Consider the following 25,448-nt stretch of genomic DNA (forward strand, 5'->3'; position numbering starts at 1 on the left):
AGGGATTCTCTCCATTGTGTTTATTAGAAGAACAAAGTAGGTGTGTTGAAAAAATCTCCTACTAAGTAAATCTCTATTTGTTTCTATCCATGTATTCACCCATGAATAAACAATGAGCAATTCTCAAAAGATTTTTTGGGATTGCTACTTCAGTAAGAAATGAAATTTTCAGGTACTTAGCCAGTTATCCAAATTATAACTCAGATCTCTTCAGCCTTCATGCTGAGGTGAGAAGCACGAGAACAGGCTAGCTCCAGAAGGATTCAGTGGTGTCTCCTCTTCAGCTGTAAAAGCAGCACTGTAACTTACAGCCTATATTCAGAGATACTTTGGTGTGTCCAAGATCGACTTCCTGACTGAGTCACTTTAGAAAAGTAGATAATTCCATATATATTCTGACTATTTCCAAGGTGAAAATAAATTATGCTGGCAGATGTTTGTTCAGGTGGGAAACGGGATACACTAGAAGATGCAGCAGAAAGAGTGGAAGGCGGGAGAGGGGACCAGTTGTCTCAGGTGGAAGGGAGTCACGAGATCAGCATGTAGCCAGGCAAAAAATGAGCAGTGTGACAGAAGACGTTTGGAGGAGAAGCACTTGCACCTACATGTTCTTGCCTGTGTGATCAGTGGTGGAGAAAAGAACCGATAGGGAAAAGGGGAGTTTTACTCTAATTATTTTGCTGCACAGAACTTAGCTGTGCTAAATAACACCCTGGCTGGTGCTTTCACTAACAGAACAGCTGTGAGTCACTATGAAGAGTGATTTTGTTTCTGTATGGTGGAGTTAGCTATCAGAGTGTGCCCAGGTCTGAAGAAGGGGAAACTGTGTGTAAATCTTAGTGGATCTGTAGACCTAACTCAGTGCTGAGTTTACTCTGTTGAGTAAACCATTTCTGGCTGTATGGAAGACCTTGTGCCAAGTTCCTTTTTAGCAGGGAGGAGTAGTGTTTGCTGGGTTTGCTGTTGGCATCAGGAGAGGGGAGCTGAAGTAGCAGGCTACACTAGAGCTGTTGTTGAGTGTGCTGCTGGAGCAGTGGAGTTCCTCCTGGGGTGAATGAGTTGTATTTTACTACAAAACGTAGTGCAAGCAGAACCTGTTTAGTGCAGCTCATGTAAATGCAAGATGTGCAAACATGAGGTGGAATTAGTTTCAGCTCTGTGGCTGTCATCATCTCGATATCCTGTTCGAGCTCTGACAAAGGCAGAAAACCTGACAGATCCCTATAGTGGATCATGATGTCATTAAAGCAGGGATAAAATAAAACCAGTCTTTAATTCCTCCCTATTTTCTAGGTTTTCAGATGTTCCAGACTCCGTGTACTCCTATTTTCTGGAGTACAGAAAAATCCGTGTGACTTAAGTTGGCTTTAAAGATTTCTCTTCTGCCAGTGAATATACACTACTACATTGCTTGATAAGGCATACCTGGCTATGAATGATTTAACAAAAATATGCTTCCTCCTGAACATGTGTAAGTAAACTTAAGTGTGAGTCAATTTTAAATTGTAATTTTTGTTTCTAAACAAACGTTTCATGTTTCAATATAAATATTTCTCTGATTATCCTGAAGTGATTTGTTTTTACCTTATGTCTCTAATGTAGAACAAAACTTCCAAGCCATTCCAAGCAATTTTCTAACCTCTGCTAGAACATTTAGCAAAAGTAGTCTACAGAAGCAGTTAGCTCAGCCAGAAAAGATATTTTCATCCTTCCACAGCACAGTGTTTTCACCACTCTCCAGAAGGAACACAGCAACTAAATTTTGTTGCAAGGAAGCAAAACTATCATGGTCTAACAGGGAGCCAAAGTTTTACCTTTTAAATGAGTATTTCACCAGTAACAGTTATTTACAGCACTTACATTTTACTGTGAAGGGGATTCTGTGAAGAGCTGTAATTCACAGGCCTTTGTAAAACAAATTAATTCTTTTAAAAAAGAGTATGTCAGCTAATAAGGAAAGAGAAATGCGGAGTCAGTATATTTCTGTGATTTGAGTTCAGCAGGGCAAAGAATCTGCCCGAGGGCGAGGGCTAGACCTATAGATTATATGAGAAAATCTATGGCCAGAGGAGCTATAAACAACGGAAGGAGGGGAAATGAAAGCTGGAAATAAACAAGAGCACTTTCATATGTATTGAAAAGGGAGGGAACAGCTCATGAGTAGAGACAAGTGCTTTGTATTTCTTCTTATATGTGTTGATATCAAGCTTAACAAACGATTTCTACATTTCAAAATGATGTAAAATGCTGTCTAAGACTTAAAATTTTCATCAAAAATTGAGTACTTATTCAAACCTTTTATTAAGCTTCAATTAGAATTAGCACAGTAGTGATTAGCTACCTGGTCATAGGTTAAGGCTTTTGTTCCAGAACTTCTCCTTTCCTGATGTTTTTCCTGTGTTTCCTTAGCACTAGTAACTGATTTGGGGGCTGGATAAATTCATTGACCAGTGTATTTAGAGGTGGGAACCTGAGTGAAGTAAATTTGAGTGAAGTTCACAAGGATATGTGTAAAAGAGAAGTCCACACAGGTTAATCCCACCAAATGCCAAGTGGCCAGCATGCTTCTGAGGCATGTAGGCTGTGCTGTGATAATCAAAATGACTGAAATGAATTCTCTGAGAAAGTGTTGATGAAGTTAGAAGCAGCTTTTTTATTTAAAAGGACTAGAGTAAGTGTCTGAACGGACGTGATTAGGAGAGCTCACTCTTTCCACGGATTATGGCAGCCTAGATATACTGGGTTTGTGTTTTGCCAGATCAGGGAAAGAATGTGTACAGAATGGCATTGATGATTCTGTAAGCAGACATGAAACAAGATAAATCAAGTGACGAGACCTAGACGTTTATCTCTGTGCTTATAAAATGGCAGTATTAAGTCGTGAGCACTTAGCACTGAAGCTTTGGAAGCTCTGTGGAAACTTTTTGTTTCAAGCAGTGTCAAATGCTGCGAAGCAGACGTATCTGGAAAGGCACCACAGAGCAGCGTTCTCAAGTCATTCCTGTCCCTGCTCAGTGCAGCCAGTCAGTGAAGCTGTCGTTGGAGATGAGAGAGAACCAAAGATGACGTATGTCAGTGTGGCTGTATCATGAATGGAATGATACAAATAAACATCAGCCAGAGACTTAACACAGTATCTGTAATAACCTGGGAAGTGGATAAGAGAATTATTCTTTCCACACTGGGGACCCGGGTTGATTGCTGGAGCCGGCACTCCACACTCTTGCCAAAGATAGCAGATGATTTTTAATGGCCACACCTACTTAGGATTGTTATTCTGTGTCTCATCCAAAAAAGGATAGAGTAAATGTTGTTCTGTTTCAGAAAAATACAACAGGCATGGTAAATGCTTCCAAAACTAACAAGTCTTTAGAAAAATAAGCATGTTTTGAAGAGTAGCAGCCTCGAGCTCTTCATTAGTTGCATTAATGTTTGCATAATGCAACAGTTAGTAATTTAATTAGTAATTATCGTGCTCATGTGTACCATCTTCTTGTGCTGCTTTTTTTTAAACTATTTTTTATATGGCAATATTTTCCATAAAAACAACAACAACAACAACAATAAAATTACTTCAAGGTATCTCTTCAGGGTGCTGGTTAGTGCTTGTGGCTGAGAACAGGATGTGTGCTCTGTTCTCACATGTTCTTGGGCAATGTGGTTATCTTGAGGTAAGCGTGGTAATGCCACACTCAGCAGCACCACAACTGGTTCCTGTCTGTCTGTAGCTTCCACCTAGTGCTGCCTCACTGCTGACTCCCCGCCCTTCATGTTATACGCTTATGTAGGCACAGCTTAGGCAAAGGCTATCCCATTCCTCTCCTGTAAGATAGTATTGGAGGTCTTTACATTCAGGGGCTGTCAGTACTCTTCCAGTACCTTACTAGTAGATCCAAAGCCAGTGGACTTGATTGTACTAGGTAATATTTTCTGATTTCTTTATTCATGTGTTATGTACGTACTGAAATAGCAACATATAAAGGGATACAAATACTAGAATTGAAGTGGCTGTTTTGCTTCCTTCAAACCAGAAAGTTTCATTTTTGGACAACTGTGATAAAAGCGAAAGAAGCAAATAATGCGATTCCTGGATAAAGTGGTGCTTGTACTGCTTCCACTTTACAACCAAGTAGGTATTAGCTAGGCTGTTGTTCAGGAGGAGTAAGAGCTGGGGCTAAACATGTTCTCTGGTTAAAATACTTCCTTGCCTTTTCTGTGGTTTATAAGTTGTGTAGAACTAGCAAATATATTTCGTGAAGCACACAGATATATCTTAAAAAAAAAATCTATTCAAAAAGCATCAGTTTGCTTAGGGTCTTATGTGGTTTTGCCGGAAGAGCCTATGTAAATCAATTAAATTATCATATGTAAACAGTAAGTTTTATGCAGTATGTTTCAGAAGTTTATGTTACTGCATAATTAGAAGTTAGATTTTAATAGATGCTGAATTGACACAATTACCATATTAACTTGCAACATTGAGGCTTCTAGAGTGTTTTCTGTCAATTACTATGCAATTGTGCTGTCATTTCTGATAGCGGAGAGAGCCTGACTTCAAACTGGGACATAGGGTGTTAATAAAAGCATTCTTGATCTTTGAGGTATTTTGTGAAAGAGTTTCTGCTTTGCAATAGGCATCTTTATTTGCTAGGCATCTATGGTTAGAGGCTTCTCAGAGCCCTCACAAGAACAACCTCAAAACAGGCCAACTTACTGATTTAGATCCTACGGTATTATTACTGTCCCCAAACTCCAGCCAGAATCATGAAACCGCAAGATTCAAACAAACAATAGGATTTGTTTGGTAAAAAAGATTTTTTCCTAACCCTAAAAGATGTCATTTGTGGCACTTCTGCGATTAATTGGGGGTAGGGAGGGGAATTCCACTGCTTTGAGTCCAGTCTCAAGGGAATGTTGTCTTCCATCCTGTAAAGTAGGATGCTAACATTTTCAAACAAGGCATACTCAGTTCTTTGGGATGGCTTTACAGACTGGTAAACACAACTACCAAAAGCAGCTGGCATAAAGTAGCTCAAGGGTGGTAGACAAGGTATTTTTTTCTGCATTTGGTTTGCTTTGGCTGAACAAATCACAAAATGAGTCACAAGACTCCCAGGGATCCCCCATATTAAAGATGCACCTTGGCAACTCAGCCCTCATCTAAAAGGTAGCAGTACTGGTTTGTGTTGATATAGTTAAGTGCATATCCAGTGTGCTGTGACTTCATCATCTGAAATGAATTTCTGCTTGTCCTGTACTCGTCTAACACATTGGAGAAAAGTTAACACAACTTCTTTCTTGGTATTGTGTACATTTTGTAGTCTACTATAAACAATATAGAACCCAGAACTCTTTGGAGGTTTCCAAACCCACTAGAATCTCAGTAAAGTTTTGGGTTACGTGACATTATTTGAATACTTAAGAAGCATTTTTCTGGTAACATTTTTTTTCAAATAAAATAGCAGGAAGCAGATATTTGTTTTGTGCTAAATAACAGAAAATAGTTTTCTCAGAATCAAATGCAGTTTGAAAACTTCTGTCCCATTCTATACAAGCTCAGAGGTGAGTGTTGTTAGGACAAAATCAAACATGTTTTAATAAACCATAGTATTAGGAAGGTTCAAAAAAAAACCATCAAACATCATTTTCATTGCATGTTCTGCAATTGAGCATCCAGGAAGAATTTAAGCAGCCAAAAGCAAACTTAAAATTTTAGCATTTAGTTTCACTTTACCTTTTTGTAACCTGTGGTTGCTCCTTTCAATTGTCTAAAGTTCATGCAACGTGATGTAAATAGGTGACAATTGGCAGAAACTTCTGCGAGATGATGCTTAGAAGAATCAACCTTGCCAAACCTTCTGCCAATCTTAAAAATGTAGATCTGAAATTTTAAAGAAATTTCTAATATTTGTTTGGATACCAGGCCTGCAGTTGATTTCCTTATTATCTAGTGCAGATGAGCAATCATGAGGCTTTCAGCAATATGTTTTTCTTTTCTACCAGGGTAACTTCTGCCCGTTCTTCCTTTGCAGTCTCTGTGTAGACAATTAAGCTGTTAACAGTTTCACTGCCATATCAGACCATTAGTAGAGTCCCACAACTGTTAAATCATGCAAGGTCCAAAGCTCTTACACCCTACAATACTTTAGAAAGGTGAGAAAACAGTAAAACTTTTCAGAGTTATAGACAAAATGTCATTGGCAAGGGATGATCTCTATCTTATAATAACTTAAAAATTCAAAGGTGCCAGTAAAATCTTTAGAAAATAAAAAGAAATGAAAGAAAGAAGAGATTGGCATAGGAGTCTGGTGTGGAACCAACATTTCTTGGCTGTGTACAAGTTCTTTCAAAGAAACATTTGGAAAAGTTCTTCGCAGCATTTTTATTGTGTTTTTCTTCATCAGTTTTGTTGCCAAAATAATTTAATGTGGGCTGAATACTTGCTCTCTCATTCTCTTTAAGTTCTTTGACATGAGCATCTCGTTTCAAAAAAAGAAAAAGCAACGTTTATCTGTTAGACAATTCAGGCTCTTTATTTGGAGCATAAGGGCCGCAAATTTCTGGTGCTGTAATCCTGACAGATTTTTGAAGGCTTCATACCAAGGCTATACATCCTATGGAATCTTTTTACTGCTTCACTGTGGCAGACAGAGACAGCTGTTCCCTAGTTAAGCAGTGGTGATTAGTGAGGGTGACAGAAGAGATCCTGACTGTGAAATATCCCAGGAGCTACAGAATATAATAAAACCACTTAAATATCAGTGGTTAAAGTGGTTAGTGATTCATATGGCACCGAACCCGCTAAAATTTCAGAATTTCTGTTGAACAACACTGTTTTTTCTTCAGAGCAGAAGTTCTAACTTAGTAGAGCACATAATTGTCCGTCTGGCCTGATATCCCATTTCTGATGGAAGACATTACTGGATTCTTTAAAGCAAGGTGCTAATCTTCTTTTCTTCAGGATACTTTTAATTATTTAATACTATATCCATGGCAGGGTTGGAGCAGAAGGGATTTCTTTCTGATCCAAGATGGTGATCAGCTTATGCCTTGATGATAAGAATTGATAGCCCAAATATTTTTTATATTAGCTAACACCAGTTTCTTTTTATTACTTTTCACAATTAAAATTGTTTTACAGATGTGAAACATAGGTAAGGAGGAAGTGTACAAATACTCCAACAGCTCTTTCAAATTCACTAGTTAGGATGTCTCAGTAGTCTAATCTGATTTTCTGCAGGTCCTGTGAATTTGCCTAAACCATAACTAAACTGATCTTACATAACAGTAAGAATCTGTAAGATCTGAATCTTTTCATCCGCAATGAATAAAGTCCTATTATGTCTAACAAGGTGGACCCCAGTCCTTCCACACATGATACGCTACACTCCATCTGTACAAATTTCAGTAACATTCTGCTTGATTCTGAAAATTGTCTAACTCCAAGAGAGAATTTTCTGTGTACCAACTCTGAAATGTTTATGGTTAATGTGCCTGTTAAGCACAATGTGGTTTCAATTCAAGATGGACACAGAATAGGTGCGATGTCCCTTTGTTGGTCCACAAAGACTCTAAGGTGTCTACTGATAGATACCTCCCATGGGTCTAGAAGCATCATTCATAGTTAGGATTAAATATTTTAGATTTCAAAGCTGGGACTTCTCTACAGGAGCAAGCTCTTGATATCTCCTTGTAATTTACTCACGCTCTCACTTCCTCATGTTTATTTGGATTCCTTCCAGTCTAGTCTTAGCAGCAGCTGTGACCAAATGTATCTTCATTAAGCTCATTTTGTAAAGCATTTGTGCTGTATCACTTTCTGAATATTTAAACGATGATAATAATCTGTTCCAGACTAAGAGCTAGTGTGTCTGGATGTGGATTTTTCTTGTGCTAGGATGTGAATGAAGAAACAGAATTACTTATCTATGCTTTCTTGCTCACAATGCCTTTGGCTGAAGCATTTGGGCAGCTCCATCTGTATATTTTGAAAGCTGAAGTCAATGCCTTCCTTATGTCCAAGGGAATGTAGAATTGGACAAGGCCAAATGTCACTGGAATCTAGCATTGCCCTGACTGTGCAAGAGAAAAACAAGATCAAAATGTTGTTTTGTAGCTTTGACAGCACCCACTTCAAACTTCGGACTTTGGACTTTCAAGCCCTAGGACTTCAAGATGAAAAGAAGAAACTGTCAGTGACAACTGTATCTTAAACATGGTTACACTTCACAGTCAGGCTTTCAGCTGTCTAAAGTAGATCAAAGATGCAAGAGGGAAATCTGGCACTCCACATCTTGGAAACTCAACACAATTGAGATCACATGGCTGTACACCAGCCACGCAGCACTTCTCTGCCTGCCCTTATGAATAAGTATCCAGTTTAATGTCACCAATGCTACAAATATACCTGGAAATGAACTGCAGTGTGCTGCATCTTTTACTGTGACATTTGTTTCCAAAGCAAGATGGCTGACAGGAGGAGGCTCCTGGGGAATGGCTCATCTTAAAACCGAGACACAGGTGTCACTGAGAAGAAAGAAACAGCAGAACTCACAGCACGTACCCTCCTAATGCATCATAAGTGTGAAGTAGAATGAGTTTGCTTAAACCATACTTTCTCACACTTACACCTCATTTTCTGTAGTTCATTTTCATATATTACAAGTTCATAGTAAGCCAAACTGTAGGATTTCCTCCAGGGCCCAAGTCTGTATTGTGTTCTTTTCTTTTTGTGCTTGTGGCGAAACCAATGTTCAAACAGTACTGTAAAATCAATTACGAATTTCTGCTGTGGTTGTATGCAGATTCCTACAACACTGCATGCAGCCACCCAGCTAGGAAGTAATGAGCATGTTATCCTTGCAATATTTCACTTGCTCTGTTGTACAATGGTAGCAAATTGTGTGGCTTCTTCAGTCATTGCTGGTATGCCAGTGAAAAGACATAAATTAAATCTTAGGTTACCAAGTCATATGCTTTTCATCTCTGCAGAATACTCAATTTCTAAATCGATTATTCATCTATTATCAGAACGGGTCCCAGTTTTGTTTATATGTTATTTCTTCAGCCCTTTGTCTTCCCTTGTTTCTTTTCAAATGAGAACATGGTAGATCTTTTGTTTTCAATGTCAGAACTCAAGATGGGATAAAGCATAAACTTGTTTGCCTTTTTTCAGCATGTGTTGTATTCACAGACCATGAAGAAGTCTGTTTTCTACCAGGGCCACAATAGCCATTGCCAGATTTTCATTTGATGGACCAATTTTAGTTTTCACCGTGGTGCTATTATCAGCCTGAAAAACAATCCTTCTCTATGCCAAATGTGGCCCTCACTCCAATTGCTACTAGGATTGGCAGACATGACAGGAATCTCATGTTCTGACTTAATTCCAGCATTCCCTGGTGATTCAGTTACTTGGAAAAATATGTTCCATTTGAAATCAGGCACTGGCCATGGTAGTGTGTATTTGTGTAACAACTTTCAACCTGAAAGATCCCAGCTTATGTTCCCTGAGATATGATACTGGATCACATCCTCATTGACGCTGCTGTTAAGGTGTGGTCTGTGACGCTTCCACCTGTGGTGGAACTGCCAGCAACCAGTTTTTCACTGCAGTCGTTAGGGCTGGAACACAGCAAGAATGTGAGACTACACAGCAGTTTAGGACAGGAAGTAGAAGCCTTCTGAAGGCAGACAGAGTAGTCAAAGGATGAAGTCTCCCTCCCCTCTCTGTTTGATGACTGCAAGATGTTCCTCAGCAATGAGGCGTGATGAAAACTGCTGTTTTATCTCATCCAAAGTCAGCAGTTTTCCACTTCCTTTAATGGGATTGTAGGGCTGTCTTAAACACTTTTAAAATAAAAACCTAAATTTCTTGATCTTACTTAGCGTTCTTCAAAAAGTGGAGTCAACCAGAGGTTCAAGGTTTGTTGGAAATGTGACCTTTGAAGAGTAGAGTCAGCTATAAAGGAGTAAGGCATTTTTCTTTCACAGCTAATAGGGCCGTGCTCTTCAGTGATTTCTTCAGTCCTCAGGCGTTCATTTTTTACATTTTTTTTACAGATGTGACCAGGATAGGAGATAGGGAAAGTGTTGAAAAAACAAAACACCACAATTCTCATATGTGAGTCTGATAGGAAAGTTTGTTCCTATGTTTCTTTGAGGCTGAATTTTCTTTCTGTTTTCTCGTATTTCTCAGCATGTTCAGTTGATTTGGGCATATGGAATAAGTTATGGAAGGCAACTTGAAGACACAAACTGAGAAATGAGGTATACGTGTTCATTTTTTAGCCAGCTCCAATATAGGCTGGGCATGTATCAATAGTATGTATTATGGGATTGGTCTTTATATTGCTTTAATGATTTTCCTCAGATATATAGGAAGAATGCCTCTTGTCAATTTTTATAAATAGTAATTTCCTTGTCAGCCTTTGGCTGTAAAAAATGCAAGCTTCTTCCATGCAAACTACTTGTATATTTGGGCATTTTGATGCATCCATTTATCCTGAGACTGACACCAACCTGAGGTAAAACATTAAAAGATTTACAGCAAATAATGCCTTTCTAAGTTGCTTAAATACTTATGCTCTGAATTGTACAGTTTGCAAGGACTGGCAACACACGGACAAAAAGTATAATTTGTGTCATGTGGAAACTTAGCTGCTCTTAGAATCAGCTGTAGTGAAGCTGGAAAATATGATAATGATATTTTTGTAACACAGCTAATACAGGGTCAGCTCAGGTGGCACCATGCTTTGGCGCACAGTGCCCAGAAACACACCTTGCCAAGTAGTACAGGGCCTGATCTTATTGCTGGAAATTAGAGGAAAATCATAGCAGAGCTAATTCCAGTTCTGTTGATATCTCTCTATTTTATCCACACACCCCTGGCACTATGTCAAAGAGTACCTTTTAGTTGTGAGCCGTCATGGAGCTAGATCAGAGCTGTGAGCTGGTGGGGGGGGATCTTCAAAAATCTTTCAAGACCTGAGGGAGATGATGTTGGTCACTTGTTAGTAATTGAACTTACATTGTATCTTCAGGTGGTCTTCACATTGTGTCTTCAGGAGCTTATTTGCAAGTTAATATAAATAGTCTGTTTCTCTGCTTCCTAAGAAATTCAGACTGGCTGTTCACAAAGAGAATAAATAATTTTCCATAAAGTCACAGAGTGACTTTGGGAGACTTTGCACATTCCTTACACAAAGCAAAATCCCAGTGAAGTGGTGGGAGTTTTGTTGGAGGGCTACAGAATCAAGTCTTTGTGTGTCCAAGTCCAAAGCAGCCAGTAGTTGGATGCTAGTGCACAAAGTTGTATAGAAGTCAGCATAGCACACTCTGTACCAGCCAGAAGCCTTGACCCATAGTGCTGTTGTTACAGTCCTTGCTGGATTATGTAGACTATGCCTAGTATAGTCCCAATCTCCTATCCCTGCATCCAAAACCTTTGGGGTTTTTTTGCTACACTTGGGAGAGATTTCTGCACAGCAGTCTATTTATTTGTATTTTATTTGGACTGGGTAACCTGAAGGAGGTTTGCTTCTGAGTACGGAGAACCATGTTAGAGAGACATGTTAGCTTCCAGCTAACAAATATGTTGCTTGTCTTTGCTAAAACCACATCCCCAGCTACTCGCTAAAAGGCCCTTTTTATCAAAAGTATTGCGAACATGTGAGCTGTCAGCAGTCCTGCTTTTCTCTAACATGAACCAGGAGCCTGAATGGCAGATCAAATATGGACTGTGGCACTGTTGTCTACCCCTCTCTCATGCACGCTGCTGTTACTCTCAGATCCAGTACCTCCTCATAACTTTAGAATATTTAGGAAAGGTGCTCCCTGAAAGGTTGCCAACACATGGCCTATGTAGTAAATTTTATGGTGTTGAGTAAACAAAGGCATGGCCACAAGATTTGCAGGATTCTATAGGACGAAGATTTTTTATATTATTTTCTGTTTTATTGTTGTGATTGCCATTTTAGGTGAGCTATGAAGAAAATAATAAGACTTTAAAACGTTCTTCTATGGAACGTTATATTTACAGCTTTTGGTCCTTCTCTATTTGTCTTTTGTGGGATGTTGAAAAGCATTTTCCAGTGCTTCTAGAAGACTCGAAGCCCTGTGACTTGTCTTTTCTGAGGTTTCTTTTTGTCTCCATGCTGCACAAGATCATCAGATTAGTCATTTCTTTTTCATATAACATGATTATGAAGAAAGAATTCCGAAGAATTCAGTGTACTGCTGATGCCAGAGATGCAGATGAGACAAGTGATAGAGTGTAGATGAGCCTACAGGTTAGGTAGACTAACCTTGTTCTTTTTCATGCATCATTAAAACTGTTGTATTTTTATCATGTAAGCCTTGTCATTGACTTTAAATTGAAAAGAGGTCTCTGTAAAAAGTAGAGTGTTTGGAAGGGCTGGGAGGAAGAAGCTCCTCCAAGCAGGATGCTGAGAGTACAGTTTTCAAGCAGGATGGAAACTGTAGGCTTCTCACCTCCTCTCCTTTGTAGGCAGCACTTAGTTAATGTAATGGGTTTATGTGGCAAGCTTTTGGTAGCAGGGGGCCATAGGGGTGGCTTCTGTGAGAAGAATCCAGGAGCTGCCCCATGTTAAGTAAGGGTCCTGCTGCTGGCCAGAGCTGGGCCAATAAGCAATGTTGTTAGCACCTCTGTGAAAGCATATTTAAGACGGGAAAAAAAGTGCTGGGAACAGCAGCTGGGAGAGAGAGAGCAGTGAGGAACAGCCTTGCAGGCACCAAGGTCGGTGAAGAAGGAAGGGTAGAGGTGCTCCAGGCACCAGAGCAGAAGTCCCCTGCGGCCTGTGGTGAGGACCATGGAGGAGCAGGCTGTCCCCCTGCAGCCCATGGAGTACCACAGTGGAGCAGGGTTCCACGCTGCAGCCCGTGGAGGAGACCACAGTGGAGCAGGTGGATCTGCCCTGAAGGAGGATGTGGCCTGTGGAGGACCCCTGCTGGAGCAGACTCTGGGCTGGAGCTGTAGCCTATGGATAGGAGCCCATGCAGGAGCAGGGGGCCTGGCAGGAGCTGCTGCCTGTGGGGGACCCACATTGGAGCAGTTTGCTCCTGAGGGATGGACCCTGTGGTACGAACCCATATCTGGAGCAGTTCTTAAAGAGCTGCTGCCTGTGGGAAGCCCACACCGGATCAGTTCGGGAAGGACAGCATCCCATGGGAGGGACCCCATGTGGAGCAGGGGCAGAGAGTGACCGAGAAGGAGTGGCGGAGACGAAGCACGATAGACTGACTGCAGCCCACATTCCCCCATTCCCCTGCACCACTCAGGGGGAGGAGGTGGAAGAGGGTGGATGGGGGGGGAAGGTGCTTTTGGTTTCTTTCCTTTGTTTCTCACTTTTCTAGCTAGTTAGTAATAAGCAATAAATCTTCCCACCTCCCTATGCTGAGTCTGTTTTGCCCATCGCGATAATTGCTGAGTGATCTCCCCGTCCTTATCTCAACCCTTGAGCCCTTTGCATTGTATTTTCTCACCTTTTCCTTTGAGGAGTGGCAATGAGAGAGCGGCCATGGTGGAACTCGGCTGCCCACCCGAGTAAAACCACCACAAAGACCAAGCTACCTCTGTCTCGTGGGCTGTTGAGACTAAGTTAAACGATATGAAGGGGCATGGAACTTGTATCCATAGCTGCTATGATGGAGCGAAGTAGCTCTGCACTTTTGGCACACAAGGAAAAGATCTAATTTATCTTACTGAAATCATTGCAGCTTCTGCTGTCTATAGTACAGGCAACTGGGAGGTCAGATGCCTGCAAGCAGTGTTTCCATCGCAGTGTATTTATATGTTTTGGTGATGGGCAAACCTAACATCATGTGGGCTGAATCCAGCCTTGTACTCAGTTCCCTCAAGTTTGGCTGCCTGAGCTGCGTGACCTGTATTGAGATACCTGAGAATCTGCCATTTGCAACAAGTCACTGAATGCTCTGCTGAGTTGATTACACTGTTCTGTGAATCTTAGTGGCATACTCGAAAACACTTTTAACCTCCTATTTGACGTTGTTGACCAAAGAAGGGCTTAGGAAAACAAAATTTTCCTTGCTAAAAACTCGATTTCTTAATGGATTTCTACTGGTTACAATCCATGTAACATTTGGTCCCTTTTGCTGCTGGGGAGATCTGCTATAAGTAGCTTAGGCAGAACTGCATTGCCTGCAGATTAAAACACACACACAAACATAAGGTTTTTAGGTGACCTCATCAAAAAAACCTACGGAGATGCGTTTTGTTTTTTGTTTGTTTGTTTTTGTTTTGGTTTTTTTTTAATGCATTAAAGCCATCTGCATCTTCCCTAGCAATGACAGTGGAACATTCCTTTAGCTATTACATGAGGCAGAATCTCCTTTAAAAAGTGTTAGAATGTGCAGTTGTTCCAGACATCTGAACTGCTGGGAAAAAAAAAAAAGTAGAAGCACTGTGCATTTTTATTTTTCTTTTTTTAAATCTAAATGCTCTGGATTTGTGAGGTCAAAAGTGCTTGGACTTTTGTGAAGAGCAGGTCATTTGTAATTAAAGAAAGATATGAGTGCAGATACCACTAGAATGAAAACACTAACACAAATGTTTTGATAAAGCCTGTGGAAAATTCCTGTGAAATATTGCAGTAAAATCCTTTCTGTTGTGCTCTTGGAGTCTGTCAGCAATCAATAGGTTGATACAATGGAATATGTTAATGCACTGAAATCCAGTTATTAAAACAGGATTAGATGGTACTCTGTCTGGAAGACTGTAGCACTCTGCTTCGGTTTTTGATCATCAGACAGTCCCAGGATCTCAGGGTTAATTTTAAATATCATCTTTTGCCACTGTTCATTAATAATTGCAAATAGCTATGTTAAAAAAAAAAAAAAAAGAAAAAAAAAAAGAAACAAAAGAGGTTTCGGATGTCACAGCCTGTATTCCAGGAAAGCCTGCCAAGTCTCCAGAAAACTGAACTTAGTAACTGAAACTATTAAAATCATAAAGTTTTATAGAAATTAATTTTATTATGCTTTCATCCTAGGATATTTAATAGAACATTACACATAGCACGTCATACTTTTCAGGCTTTATCTGCTTGGTCATTGTCTGCATAACTAGCAGCATTTTTTGCAGCAGATCCTTTTTATCAAGGTCTAGTGGTGTGGCTCTCTGAAATGTTCACTGTGCAACTCAGGAATCTGTGATATGCACTAGGTCTATGCAGTCATGTGTTTTCACCCCCCTAAATCGGGAAAACACTGTGCTGCCACAGAGATGTTCTTCATTCTACTAAATCCGGAAGAGAGTAACAAATAAACCAACTTCTTGTGGGACTGCAGATGGAGTGTAACACACATTTTTTTAATAGTAGTTAAACAAAAGGAATGAAATAGCTTTCCCAAAGCATTGCTCTTGGTCTGACTGCTAGGACTTCAGTTAATGCTTTCCTTTTGTGGAAGGCTAGAGGACAAGAAAGGACACAGTCTCCTGCGGTAAAGTAAAATTCACCCTTTTAGCAGTTATCTCTGAAAGTTAAAAGTAAAGGAACAGGCATTTTTCCATAGTAAATTCAAAAGCAGCGGTGTAATAAAAAGAACAATAAAATTATAACCGAGAGAGAGAGTCTGGGTGACTAGAGCAATTGGCACAGGATCCAGATTCGTGAATTCTCTTCTCTCTCTGAATAATGACATTGGTGGTCATTTAGAGCAAATCCTTTCCTTAGCACGTTGCCCATGTGAAAAGAGCTGGCAGGATACTAAACTGTATTGAAGCACAAACTCTCTCTGAGGTCTTAGTTTCATCAATACATCTTTTTGTCCTGCTTAATGGGGTGTGAGAAGTGGATATTGCTCACTTCCAGTGCAGACAGGTGTTTCTATGACAAAATGTAATAAAAGCAGAAAGGAGGGTAACTGGTTTTGGACCTTTAGTTCCCTGCAGCACCATGCTGATAGAGCTATCTGCCACCAGTGCCAAAAATGGCATTGACCTGGCTGTTCTGAGCAAGCCTCGTGTCACTAAGACCATGCAAATATTTGGGAGCATTGCTAGGAAAGCAGGTAGTGGCATCACTGTGTCTACTCATTCTTGTTCCTGCAGTCTCCTTGCATCTCCTCACATAAATTCATGGAAAATATTTCAGCCGGATCAACTACTTCATCAGGTTTAACTTGTGGTTGCCTAGTAGCTGGATTTACACTGTGAAGAAGCTGCAAAAAAGAGCATCTGAGCCACGATAATGTGGGTTGCTTCATCTGGCAGTTCTGGAAAACCAAAAGCAGAGCCATAATTTATGCCATGGCATGCTGTGCTGTATTCAACTTCTGCACAAGTGTTTTGGAAAAGATGTTCTTCATTAGACCTAGCACCGTGGCATGGTGTGACTTCTTCCTGTTTCCCAAGTTGCCGCTATCTTAAGCAGTCTGGTAGAGTGCAGCTGTGGCACACTAGTTTTTCCTTGCAGTGATGAGTGCCTCAAGTGAGGGGGTGACTTGCTTCCTACTTTGTGCAATCCTGAAAATGTGGAACTCGTTCCCTCTGGAGTTATGAAATGTGGACAGATTCCTCTTTTTTACAGTGGAAAAGCATGAAATCATAGCCACATTGGCTGGAGTTATTATTCATTTAACAGTTAAACTTCCATTATGTTTTACTGTTTGCTACATGCCATTTTTATGTGCTTCAGTTTTATGCATTTTGCAGTTAACTGTTTGAAAGGAGGAAGAAGTGATTTACCAGGACTGTGCCTTTCTCCCCACTAATTCTGTGCTTTTCTTGTTGCTAGGATGATATTTGTTTCACATTGCATGTGGGCACATAGTAAAACATAAATATATTAAATTTTACTGTCTGATTCATAGAGACCCCTAGAAAAAAGAAGACTCTTCATGTGCTGTGATATATCATCCCTATATGTGGGTATAACCAGAGCTGTAAGTACTGTTACGTGTTGGTTTGGAACAGAAATTACTGAGGCTTGTTCTGCTTCACTGTTACTGTTCAAAAATGCTTAAGGCATAGTGTTTGCTTTTTAAAGCAGTAGCCTTTTTATGTGTTAGTTTGAAAAACTGAAAATAAAAAATAAAACCTGCTGATACTTGCCATTCTCTGAAATCAAGAACAGCCTTTCTGTTAGTTTAATTAACCTTGGTCTGTGCCTGTTGTCTTCTACTTATTACTGTTCATCAGGAAAGGTTTTCTTAATCATGTCTGCTTTGGTTTAACCAGGAAATTTGTTCTTGTTTTGCAGTAGTTTTATGCTGCATGGTGAAGTTCTCTGCACAAGCCCTGTTCTGAAGGAAGCTGTACAAAAGCAGGTAGGTATGGCACTATTGTTTTGAGTGTTAGCCTGAGTTTGTTATTTGGTCCAGTTGAACATAAGCTCACGCTGAAGTGTGTGGACTCATCTTGCAGGAACTACTGGCTCATCTGGTATGGTCCCTCACTTGAAGTTCATACCAGAAGCCTCGGTAGCAGTAGCTTTTAGTTAGGTAAATTAAGACTGCCTAAGGATCAGCAGGAAATAAGAAAAAAAAGGCACAGGGTATGTCTTCCTTAGCCAACCCATGCAGGTGGCAAATGTGGTGTGGATGGCTTTGTTCCCAAAAACCCCCAAACAGCTGGAAGGGGAGACTGGTTCATGTGGTGGCTGCTGTCCAAGTGGCAGAGGGAAAATGTCTGGGTGGTGAGTGGTACATGGCTATGGGACTCATTCACCCCCTTCGCTTCTCAGGCAGAAATGGGGGGCTGTACACAGAAGGGAGGCAGCATAGTCTCTATCTGAGGTGTGGGTGAAATAACTGTAGCAGTATTCCTCCACAGGGACTGGAAATGGTTACTGGAGGTATTTGAGGCAGAGCTTTTGCAGGAATAATACAATTTTAGCAAACCAAAAATCATGAGTGTGTGCGCACCACCATAATACATTCACAACTAATAGAGTCCAGTGTATAGATCTAATTTCTCTACAGCAAATATCACTTTAATAAGATGAGTACAGCATGGCACAAGCTACAGAAGTGATCAATGCAGCTAATTCCAGACTACTAGCAATATTGCTTGTACTTGTGCAGTTTTTATCTGGTGAAAATGTAACCGGATAAACCTCTTCTTACTTAACGTACTATATGTGGTTATTATTTTATGTAACTAGAATGATTTTGGAAAATAAGGTTGTATCTCTACTTGACTTGGTATCTTGTTTCCTCTCTGTAAAGGTTTTTTTGGCCCTGTGATGAGTACTTGTTAGACTGTTACAATGAAATTGAAGAGTAATCATACAGTTTTTTAGAAGGAGCAACTTATTTTTGGATCTCTGTTTTAGAGATCCCACTTTGGAATCTCAAAGCCTGAAGGATTCAGGCTTTCAATGGTGTCTCCCCAGTTGAAATAGAGACATAGTATCCCTAAAAATTGGGCCAATTCAAAATCACACTGATAAATTCTATGAAAAAATAAACAGAATGCGTTTTATTAGAGCCTGCCTAATATCTTCCATTTATCTCCATGGTAATTTGTGATGAAAACAAGTTAAGCTTAAGTCAGCGATGCACACTCACAGCAAAGAAGGTATCCTGGGCTGTGTTAGGAATAGCATCACCAGCACAGTGATGGAGGTGCAAAGCGAGATACATAAAATTCTGTTTAAACAAATAAAAAATGATGTTGAGTGTAGTTGAGCATTCTCACAACAGGTTGTTTCAAGAGTGTGGAGTCTCCATCGTAATACATGGTTCAAAACCTGACTGCGCGTGGTCCTGAGCTACAGGCTCTAGTTGATCCTCCTTTGAGCAGAGACTGGATGGCCTGCATTGGTCCATTTCAACCACACTGATCTGGCAGTTCTGTTCATTAGAATTGGGCTTGGGCAGTGCTGCATTCATCTGATATTAATGACAATTATTTAGCTATAAATATCTTCCTAAGTGAATGTTTTGTAAAGTACAGCCTATGTTTTTTTATTTTTTTATATATTTTTTTTATTTATAAGTTAAATTGAAGTTAGTAGAAACGGGCTTTCAAAAAAGGTACAACGCAGCTTGTTGTAAGACATCTTCTGAAATTAACTGTCTTTTAGTATCAATTGTGCCTGGTAAATCGTTTGGGATTCAGTCTATGAAAAAAAAAACCAACGATGGCAGAATTTTATTTATTTATTTATTTAAAATAAATGGCTAGCAGACTACTTCTGCTTGGTCAGAAGTCAAGGAGTTCTCTCTATAGAGGTCTTGTGTGTCTGAAACTTCACGCTGGATAGCTACAGTTTCCAGTTCAGGACAATCCTAACTGTGGTGCAGAAAATCCAGAGGAGACTATGAGTGTCCTGGAGCACTGCTAAGTAACGTTGTTCGAAGGGCAGCCGGTCAATCGGTCATTCATGCGCTGGGAATGAGGGGAGGGAGCTGGAAGGTAGGCAGATTTGATTTAAATGTCAGATTGTTTTGAAACATAGTCTGCACAGTATGTAGGTCAGCGCTAAAGGGATAGACTGTATCTGCAAAGGTGCTGAGAATGATTAATTTCCCTGGACAGAATTCTGTTTTTTTTGTTTTTTTTTTTTTTTCTTTTTTTCTTTTCAGTGTGCTCTAAAGTAAAGCTGCACATTCTCATTCATGATGGGCTCGGATTTCAGACAGTCTGCCCAAAGGGGAAATTTATCCTGGCAACTGCTGAAAGGGAAACTCTTGTGGATTGGCACCAGTTTCTGCATAAAATATATATATATAATTTTTTTCTGCATTTAGGGTAGCTTTTCAAGGATTGTTTATTTACATTTCCTTCTGTGCTCTCTAACTATTTGCATCAGTGAGAGTTGATACTTGTGTGCTTTCTAGCAGCTGCCAGGCACCATGTAAGATGTGTATTAGTCTCCTTTCACTCCCTGAGGACACAATACCTGTATTCCTGCGGAAAATTGCACCTACAGTGCTGAGTGCTTACTTGTGAGTGGATAGTCCTGCTAACGTCTTTATCTAAAGGGCCCCATTGCTTAAGAGACAATTTTTTACTCGTCAAATTTATGCCAGTGATTTTGTTGCTTTATAGCTGTGAAATCATGTGGGAGTCAAGACTTCCTTTTGGAGTGGATGTGAGTTGAGAAGGTTGGCTCTTCTAAAGCACAAGGGGCAGATTATGTCGAATTTCTGTAGCAGTCCTGACCAGAGGAACGCCCTGGAGCTGTATCATGCCTTCAGGGGAAGCTTTTTTAGGGAGGTTATGCTGGGCAGCTCTGGCTTTAAGATCGGTTGTTCTCCATGAGTTTCCTGCTTCTTCCCCCAGCCTCACAGTGAGTAAGTGGGAGCGTATAGCTCTGTAACATCCACTTCTGCAACTGACCTGAGCCGTGGGCTCACCAGATGAACAGACAGCTTTTTAGGGAGAGCCATGCATGCAATGGGGTGAGAAGGCTAGGTTTGGTCTCTTCCAACCCATATTTCCTTGACTCAGATCTTGAAAATACTTGTATTGAGATTTTTTTCAGTTAAGGTTAATTTATTATCTTTGTTTTGCTACTTTGTTTGGTGCTCACATATGCAAGAATAGATTTGTAAAACAGATTCTGAGATTATTGCATAGTCCATCTTCTGCTTTATGGATGAATAGTGGTCCTTAAATTGTAACAAAGGAACATTTCTCGAGGTCTTGGGTTTTTACTGTGATTGCCAAGATGGCTGAAAACAAGGCCTGCATTGGCTGCTCTTCATTCTTTCCTATACTGTCAAATACACACAGAGTCCCTGATAGATGAGAAGCAGGTGGAAGGGTTACGCACAGAGAAGACACTGGATGTATTCTACGCACTATGCTGCTGAGATTAATTTAAGATGGCTTTGCTCAGTAATTATGTCAGATGTATTTTCTAGTGCAATTTGGCAAGTTTCTCTGAATGCTTCTCTTGGTGCATGCATGCATAACTTGTATATACTACGTATTTTCAAAGGGTACAGCTTTATACTTCAAATGAAGGCTTGCGAAAGGTGCTATTTACTGAGTAAAATGTGTTTTCCTGGAATCCTGATGGACTGATTTATTGCTTCTGCAGTTTTTTCTGGAAGCTACCACATCGTGGAATTGTGCCTTCTGGGTCAGAGATGAAAGGAGCTGGCCAGTAAGTTTGAAGCTGAAACATTTTTTTCCAAAGGTACAGTAAGATTTTAGCTGTTGTGTTGAAATGCACTGTTTTGCCTGGTCAGTTAAGACTACTAATTCATATTTCTGCAATAAAGAGAATACTTGGATTCTGTGTTGCAGGACATCTTTGGTTGCTGATGGATTTTTGAAGAGTCTGAGTCAAAAAGTACTCTATTTTCCTACTGACCTCTTTTTCATGAATCATGAAAAAAAGCATGGTCTGTGATTTTCATCTCTAAGAGTACCCTAAAGAGTGTAGGTGTATGTGTTTGTCCTAAATTTGTTCATGGACTAGTCAAAACTGACAAATTATGAGTCATGTGAAACTGGCCAGATGCTTGTTTTTGGATGGTTGAAATTTTAAAGGAAAAATAATGCAGATATCTTAATATTATGTGACCTCTGAATATTGTCAACATAATTAGAAATCCTTTTGGTAATCTTAGTAGTCCACAGGAGAGTAAGCATTACCATATCAGTTCAGTGGTTCTCCTTCTGCAGTATGACAACTTCATTATTATAATGTTCGTTGTTGAAATCATTCCCAAATCTTGCGATCTTGAAGAGATGAGAGAAACAGGGGAAGTGCATGCCCTGATAATAACTTTTCTATGGTATAAGTTTAGGAGGTAATTTATTTTCACAGTCCAATGCAATACAGTATTACTTCTATTTATTTATTTTTTAATCTTGTCTCAGCAGTGGCAAACACTGTCCTGGGGAGGAGAAAACATTGCAGAAGGCTTCAGCTGAATGTGAATGGTTTAGTCAAAGTATAGTCTGCTGGACTTTGCTTAAGCAAAAAGCAATCATTCTGCTTGTAAATGTAAGAACACAGAGAAGGAAGAAAATTTGCCAAGTAAGAAAGCATTATGGGCCATTAGCAAATTAAGGAATGTGTATCCTCTACCGTGAAGTTATTGCTGCACATAAAGATCTGAAACTGTTCTGCTCTTGCGTTGTGATATTAGCCAACATGAGGTGACCACTGCGAAGAGGGTTCAGAAATGTGCAAGAGATGAAAATTCCCTGCAATATATTTTATACAGTAAAAACATACAGGTTTTGTTGTTGTTGTTTGTTTGTTTGTTTGTTTGTTTTCTCATGGATGTTGCAATGTTGTCAAACCCAGTAAGTCAAATATCATTTTTCTACTGGGGAAGAATACAAACAAAATTGCTCACATAGTAATAATGACTGACATTCTTTATGTTGTATGCTGAAAGGACACCATTAGGAGGGGCTAAGATGTGATGACCCATACAGATCTTTATAGAGGACCAAAAAGGAATTCCTGGGAGATGTGTATCAGCCCTTGAAATATGTCCTGCATATGACCATGAGTCCATCTGTGGTTGTGAATAGGTTGGTAAGGCCTTAGTCTTCCACCCAGTAGCTAGGCCTTCACACCAGAAACATTAAAATCTTTGAGCTTGATATTGGCATTTGGCATCTATAGCGTCAGCTGAATTCACATTCTCATTGGTTTTATAATTCTATATTATTTTCTAATGGCTGTCTGCATTCACAGTGGGTGAAGAATGGGCAAGGACCCTTTGCTGGCTCTAATGGAAGCTATTGCTCTTGGTGGCAGGCATAAAATGGGCAAATCTGTCTGTTTGAGTTGTGGATAAGTAAGTCCGATCAGCTGCTACTGGTGCTCTAGGCATTTCACCATTAAAAATGTTGTATGTCTCTTTATTTGTCCACTAAGTCAACTTAGTAATTCTAAAAGCAAAGCCAATTACTACGGAGTTTCACTTATTAAGCTTTTTCATTGGTGTGTTTTTCACTGACACTCTTTAGCTAAGGCAAAGGTTATTATTTTTAATAATTATCCCTAACTAATTTTGCATATGGGAAGTGTATAACAAAGAATATGTCCTTCAACATCTTTGCTGTAGAATTAAACAAGTTAAAAATAATTCTTGGAAGATAGTCTAATATTCCTTTGTCCTTGAAGTCTTAAAGTATTATCAAAAATAAAGTAAAACCAAAATCAATTTATAGATGAAAATCCTAGGAATCTGCCTGCCTGGTCCCTACTACTTAACAAGATCTTAATTTTCAAAGATTAAAGCTGTGATACTGAGACAGCAGCCTCTCTTGGAAACCAGTGCTTTTTGTTTGGAAGATACTAGGCTTATCTCTGGATATGTGGTTTTAAATCCCAGCACTGTTCAATGCCTCCAACTCTGCTGCTAACTCAGTAAGCAGAGGAAAGAGTTTGCAGGGCCAAAGGAGATATAGGAGATATGTGTACACTCTGAAGTTGGAAGGCACCTTACCATTTGACAAATGGGCATAAGAGTGGTAAAAGAGAAAAGTTAAGGACAAATCAGCATCAGAAGTGTACTCTTCCTTATGATTTGCAGCTTTCTAGAGTTTTGGTTTCTAAGCCAAAAAATCAGGTTATTAATTATTAGAAAGTGAAACAAACAAATGCAGTATGGGATCTAAGTCTTAGCTAAGGCTCAGCTGTGGGCAGGAAATCATTACTTCCTGAGGAGATTTTGTCCAGTGAAATTGAGGTTCTATGGGAGCAACTCCAGAAGTGCCACGCTGGATATTGACAACTTAGAAAACATAGCAATTCTGACACCTGAGGGGGAATAGTTCAGATGCTTGTTTTAATAAAATATAAATAATGTGAAAATCTTAATAAAATCAAGCTGCGATACTAATTCCATTGCTTAAGTGTAGCATTTTTAGGATTCATATGAAAGGAAGAGGAAAAAGTATTGTTTCTCCTGTCTCCCTTCACTATACCTGTTCTTGGGTATCTTGCTAGATATCGTTCAGTAAAGGAGTCAAACTAGGCCCTCCAGGCAATTTGTGACAGCAGAAAACAGGGTTAACTTCCAGAAGATTTTTGTCTGTGTACTGCAAGGTCCTGGGCTATACCTGCACTACAAGTACAAGTGGGATTGAAGTGCTGGAGGCACCACAGTGAAGTCTGTGCTGCTATGTCCTCATTGTTAGTATTGTTTCTACTAACTGCAACTAACTGTGAGAATAAACAGTGGAGTTTGCTCTCCTTTCAGCAATCGGATCTTTGGGTATGCACTTTTAGATTTCTAAAATCTAGATATCAGCAGTAAAGGAAAGCAAAGCAAAACAAACAAACAAACAAAAACAAACAAACAAAACAAAACAAAAACAAGTTTCCTTCTTTCTCATGCAGCTTGGGGAAAGACCTGAATTCACACTGTTTGCCTGCAGTTTTGCCAAACCAGCATTATGTGCTGGCATTTGCAAGAGCTTCAGGCATCTGTAGTTGGTTCCAGCATTTTCAAATGGGCTTATGTAGGACAGCTAAATAAGATTCAGGTTTTTAAAAATGAGTTGTAACCCTTAATTTCCAGTGTGGTGCTCATTGACACATCTTTAAACCAAACCTCTTGAAAACCTTTACTCTTGACAAGTATTTCAAGTAGGGGCAGAGCATTCTGAGGGCAGTTGCCTGTACTAAACTCAAAATTCAGGACAGTATGTCTCAAAAAGAAAGCAAGAGCAATACCTTCCAAGCAGTACCTTTCACATACAGTAGTAAGTGCTGGTTGTCCCAATTGCATGTGCTAACAGTTAAATTTTGATGCCTGGAATGGTGCATCGCTGTTTGCTGCGAAGCATTTGTTATTACTGAAGAACCCCTTCTGGCCCAGCCAATAACATTTTTGTGCCATATGAGTACCTCTACTTTCATATAAGTGCAGCACCCATTTAAAATTCTCTTCAAATCAATGGCTGTTAGAAAATACTAATTCTTCTCTCTAGGGTCATCAGTTTCTTTAACAGTTGGTATTTTTAATCTGGGCATTATATTCAGTAATGTAAACAGTCTTTGCCATATAGATTTTGTAATATAAGCCCTCTGTAATGTTTTTTATCTTGTTTGCTTCTGAATGCTCAAGCCCACGTTGTCCTATTTTGTGCCTCCCTCTTTCCTTGTGCCTTACCTGCTAGATTGCCTCAGGTAGGTGAGATTATGCCCCAGTTGCAGTTTAATTTTATAAAATACTGTTTTATATAATTATAAAATACACTGTTTACCCTAGGCACTTTAATGGTGCTTTTTTGTTTTTGTTGTTGCTCCAGATGGCTTTTTCTCTTCTACTCCTCTCTGATTAGCAACAGAAAATCTTCTTCTGTTCTTAATTGCTGTCTGCTTAGGTTTCAAAATGAAAAAATGGTATCCTGTGTAAGAATGCTTTATTTAAATCGATAAACATCAAAGTCGAAACATCCTTAACGTTATCCCTACACCAAATGCAATAAAAATCTCCTTCACCATGAACTTTGCTTCTACACAGAAAGAAAGAGCCCA

At 39.6% G+C, this 25,448-nt stretch overlaps 1 protein-coding gene across 1 annotated transcript in view; it reads left to right on the top strand.

The window, feature by feature from the left end:
- The window catches only part of LOC308194946 (uncharacterized protein), a 63,481-nt gene extending 39,200 nt beyond the window's left edge, over positions 1–24,281 (top strand). Inside the window, exons 5-7 of the mRNA XM_080591585.1 lie at positions 17,241–17,307; positions 21,033–21,098; positions 21,821–24,281. Coding sequence (XP_080447711.1) covers positions 17,241–17,307; positions 21,033–21,098; positions 21,821–21,874 — 187 coding nt within the window. The 3' untranslated portion in view covers positions 21,875–24,281. The remainder of the gene's footprint in view (positions 1–17,240; positions 17,308–21,032; positions 21,099–21,820) is intronic.
- Positions 24,282–25,448: the final 1,167 nt, after the last annotated feature.

Source organism: Anser brachyrhynchus, assembly GCF_964034855.1.
Source record: "Anser brachyrhynchus genome assembly, chromosome: 4".
In the NCBI taxonomy this organism is placed as follows: domain Eukaryota; kingdom Metazoa; phylum Chordata; class Aves; order Anseriformes; family Anatidae; genus Anser; species Anser brachyrhynchus.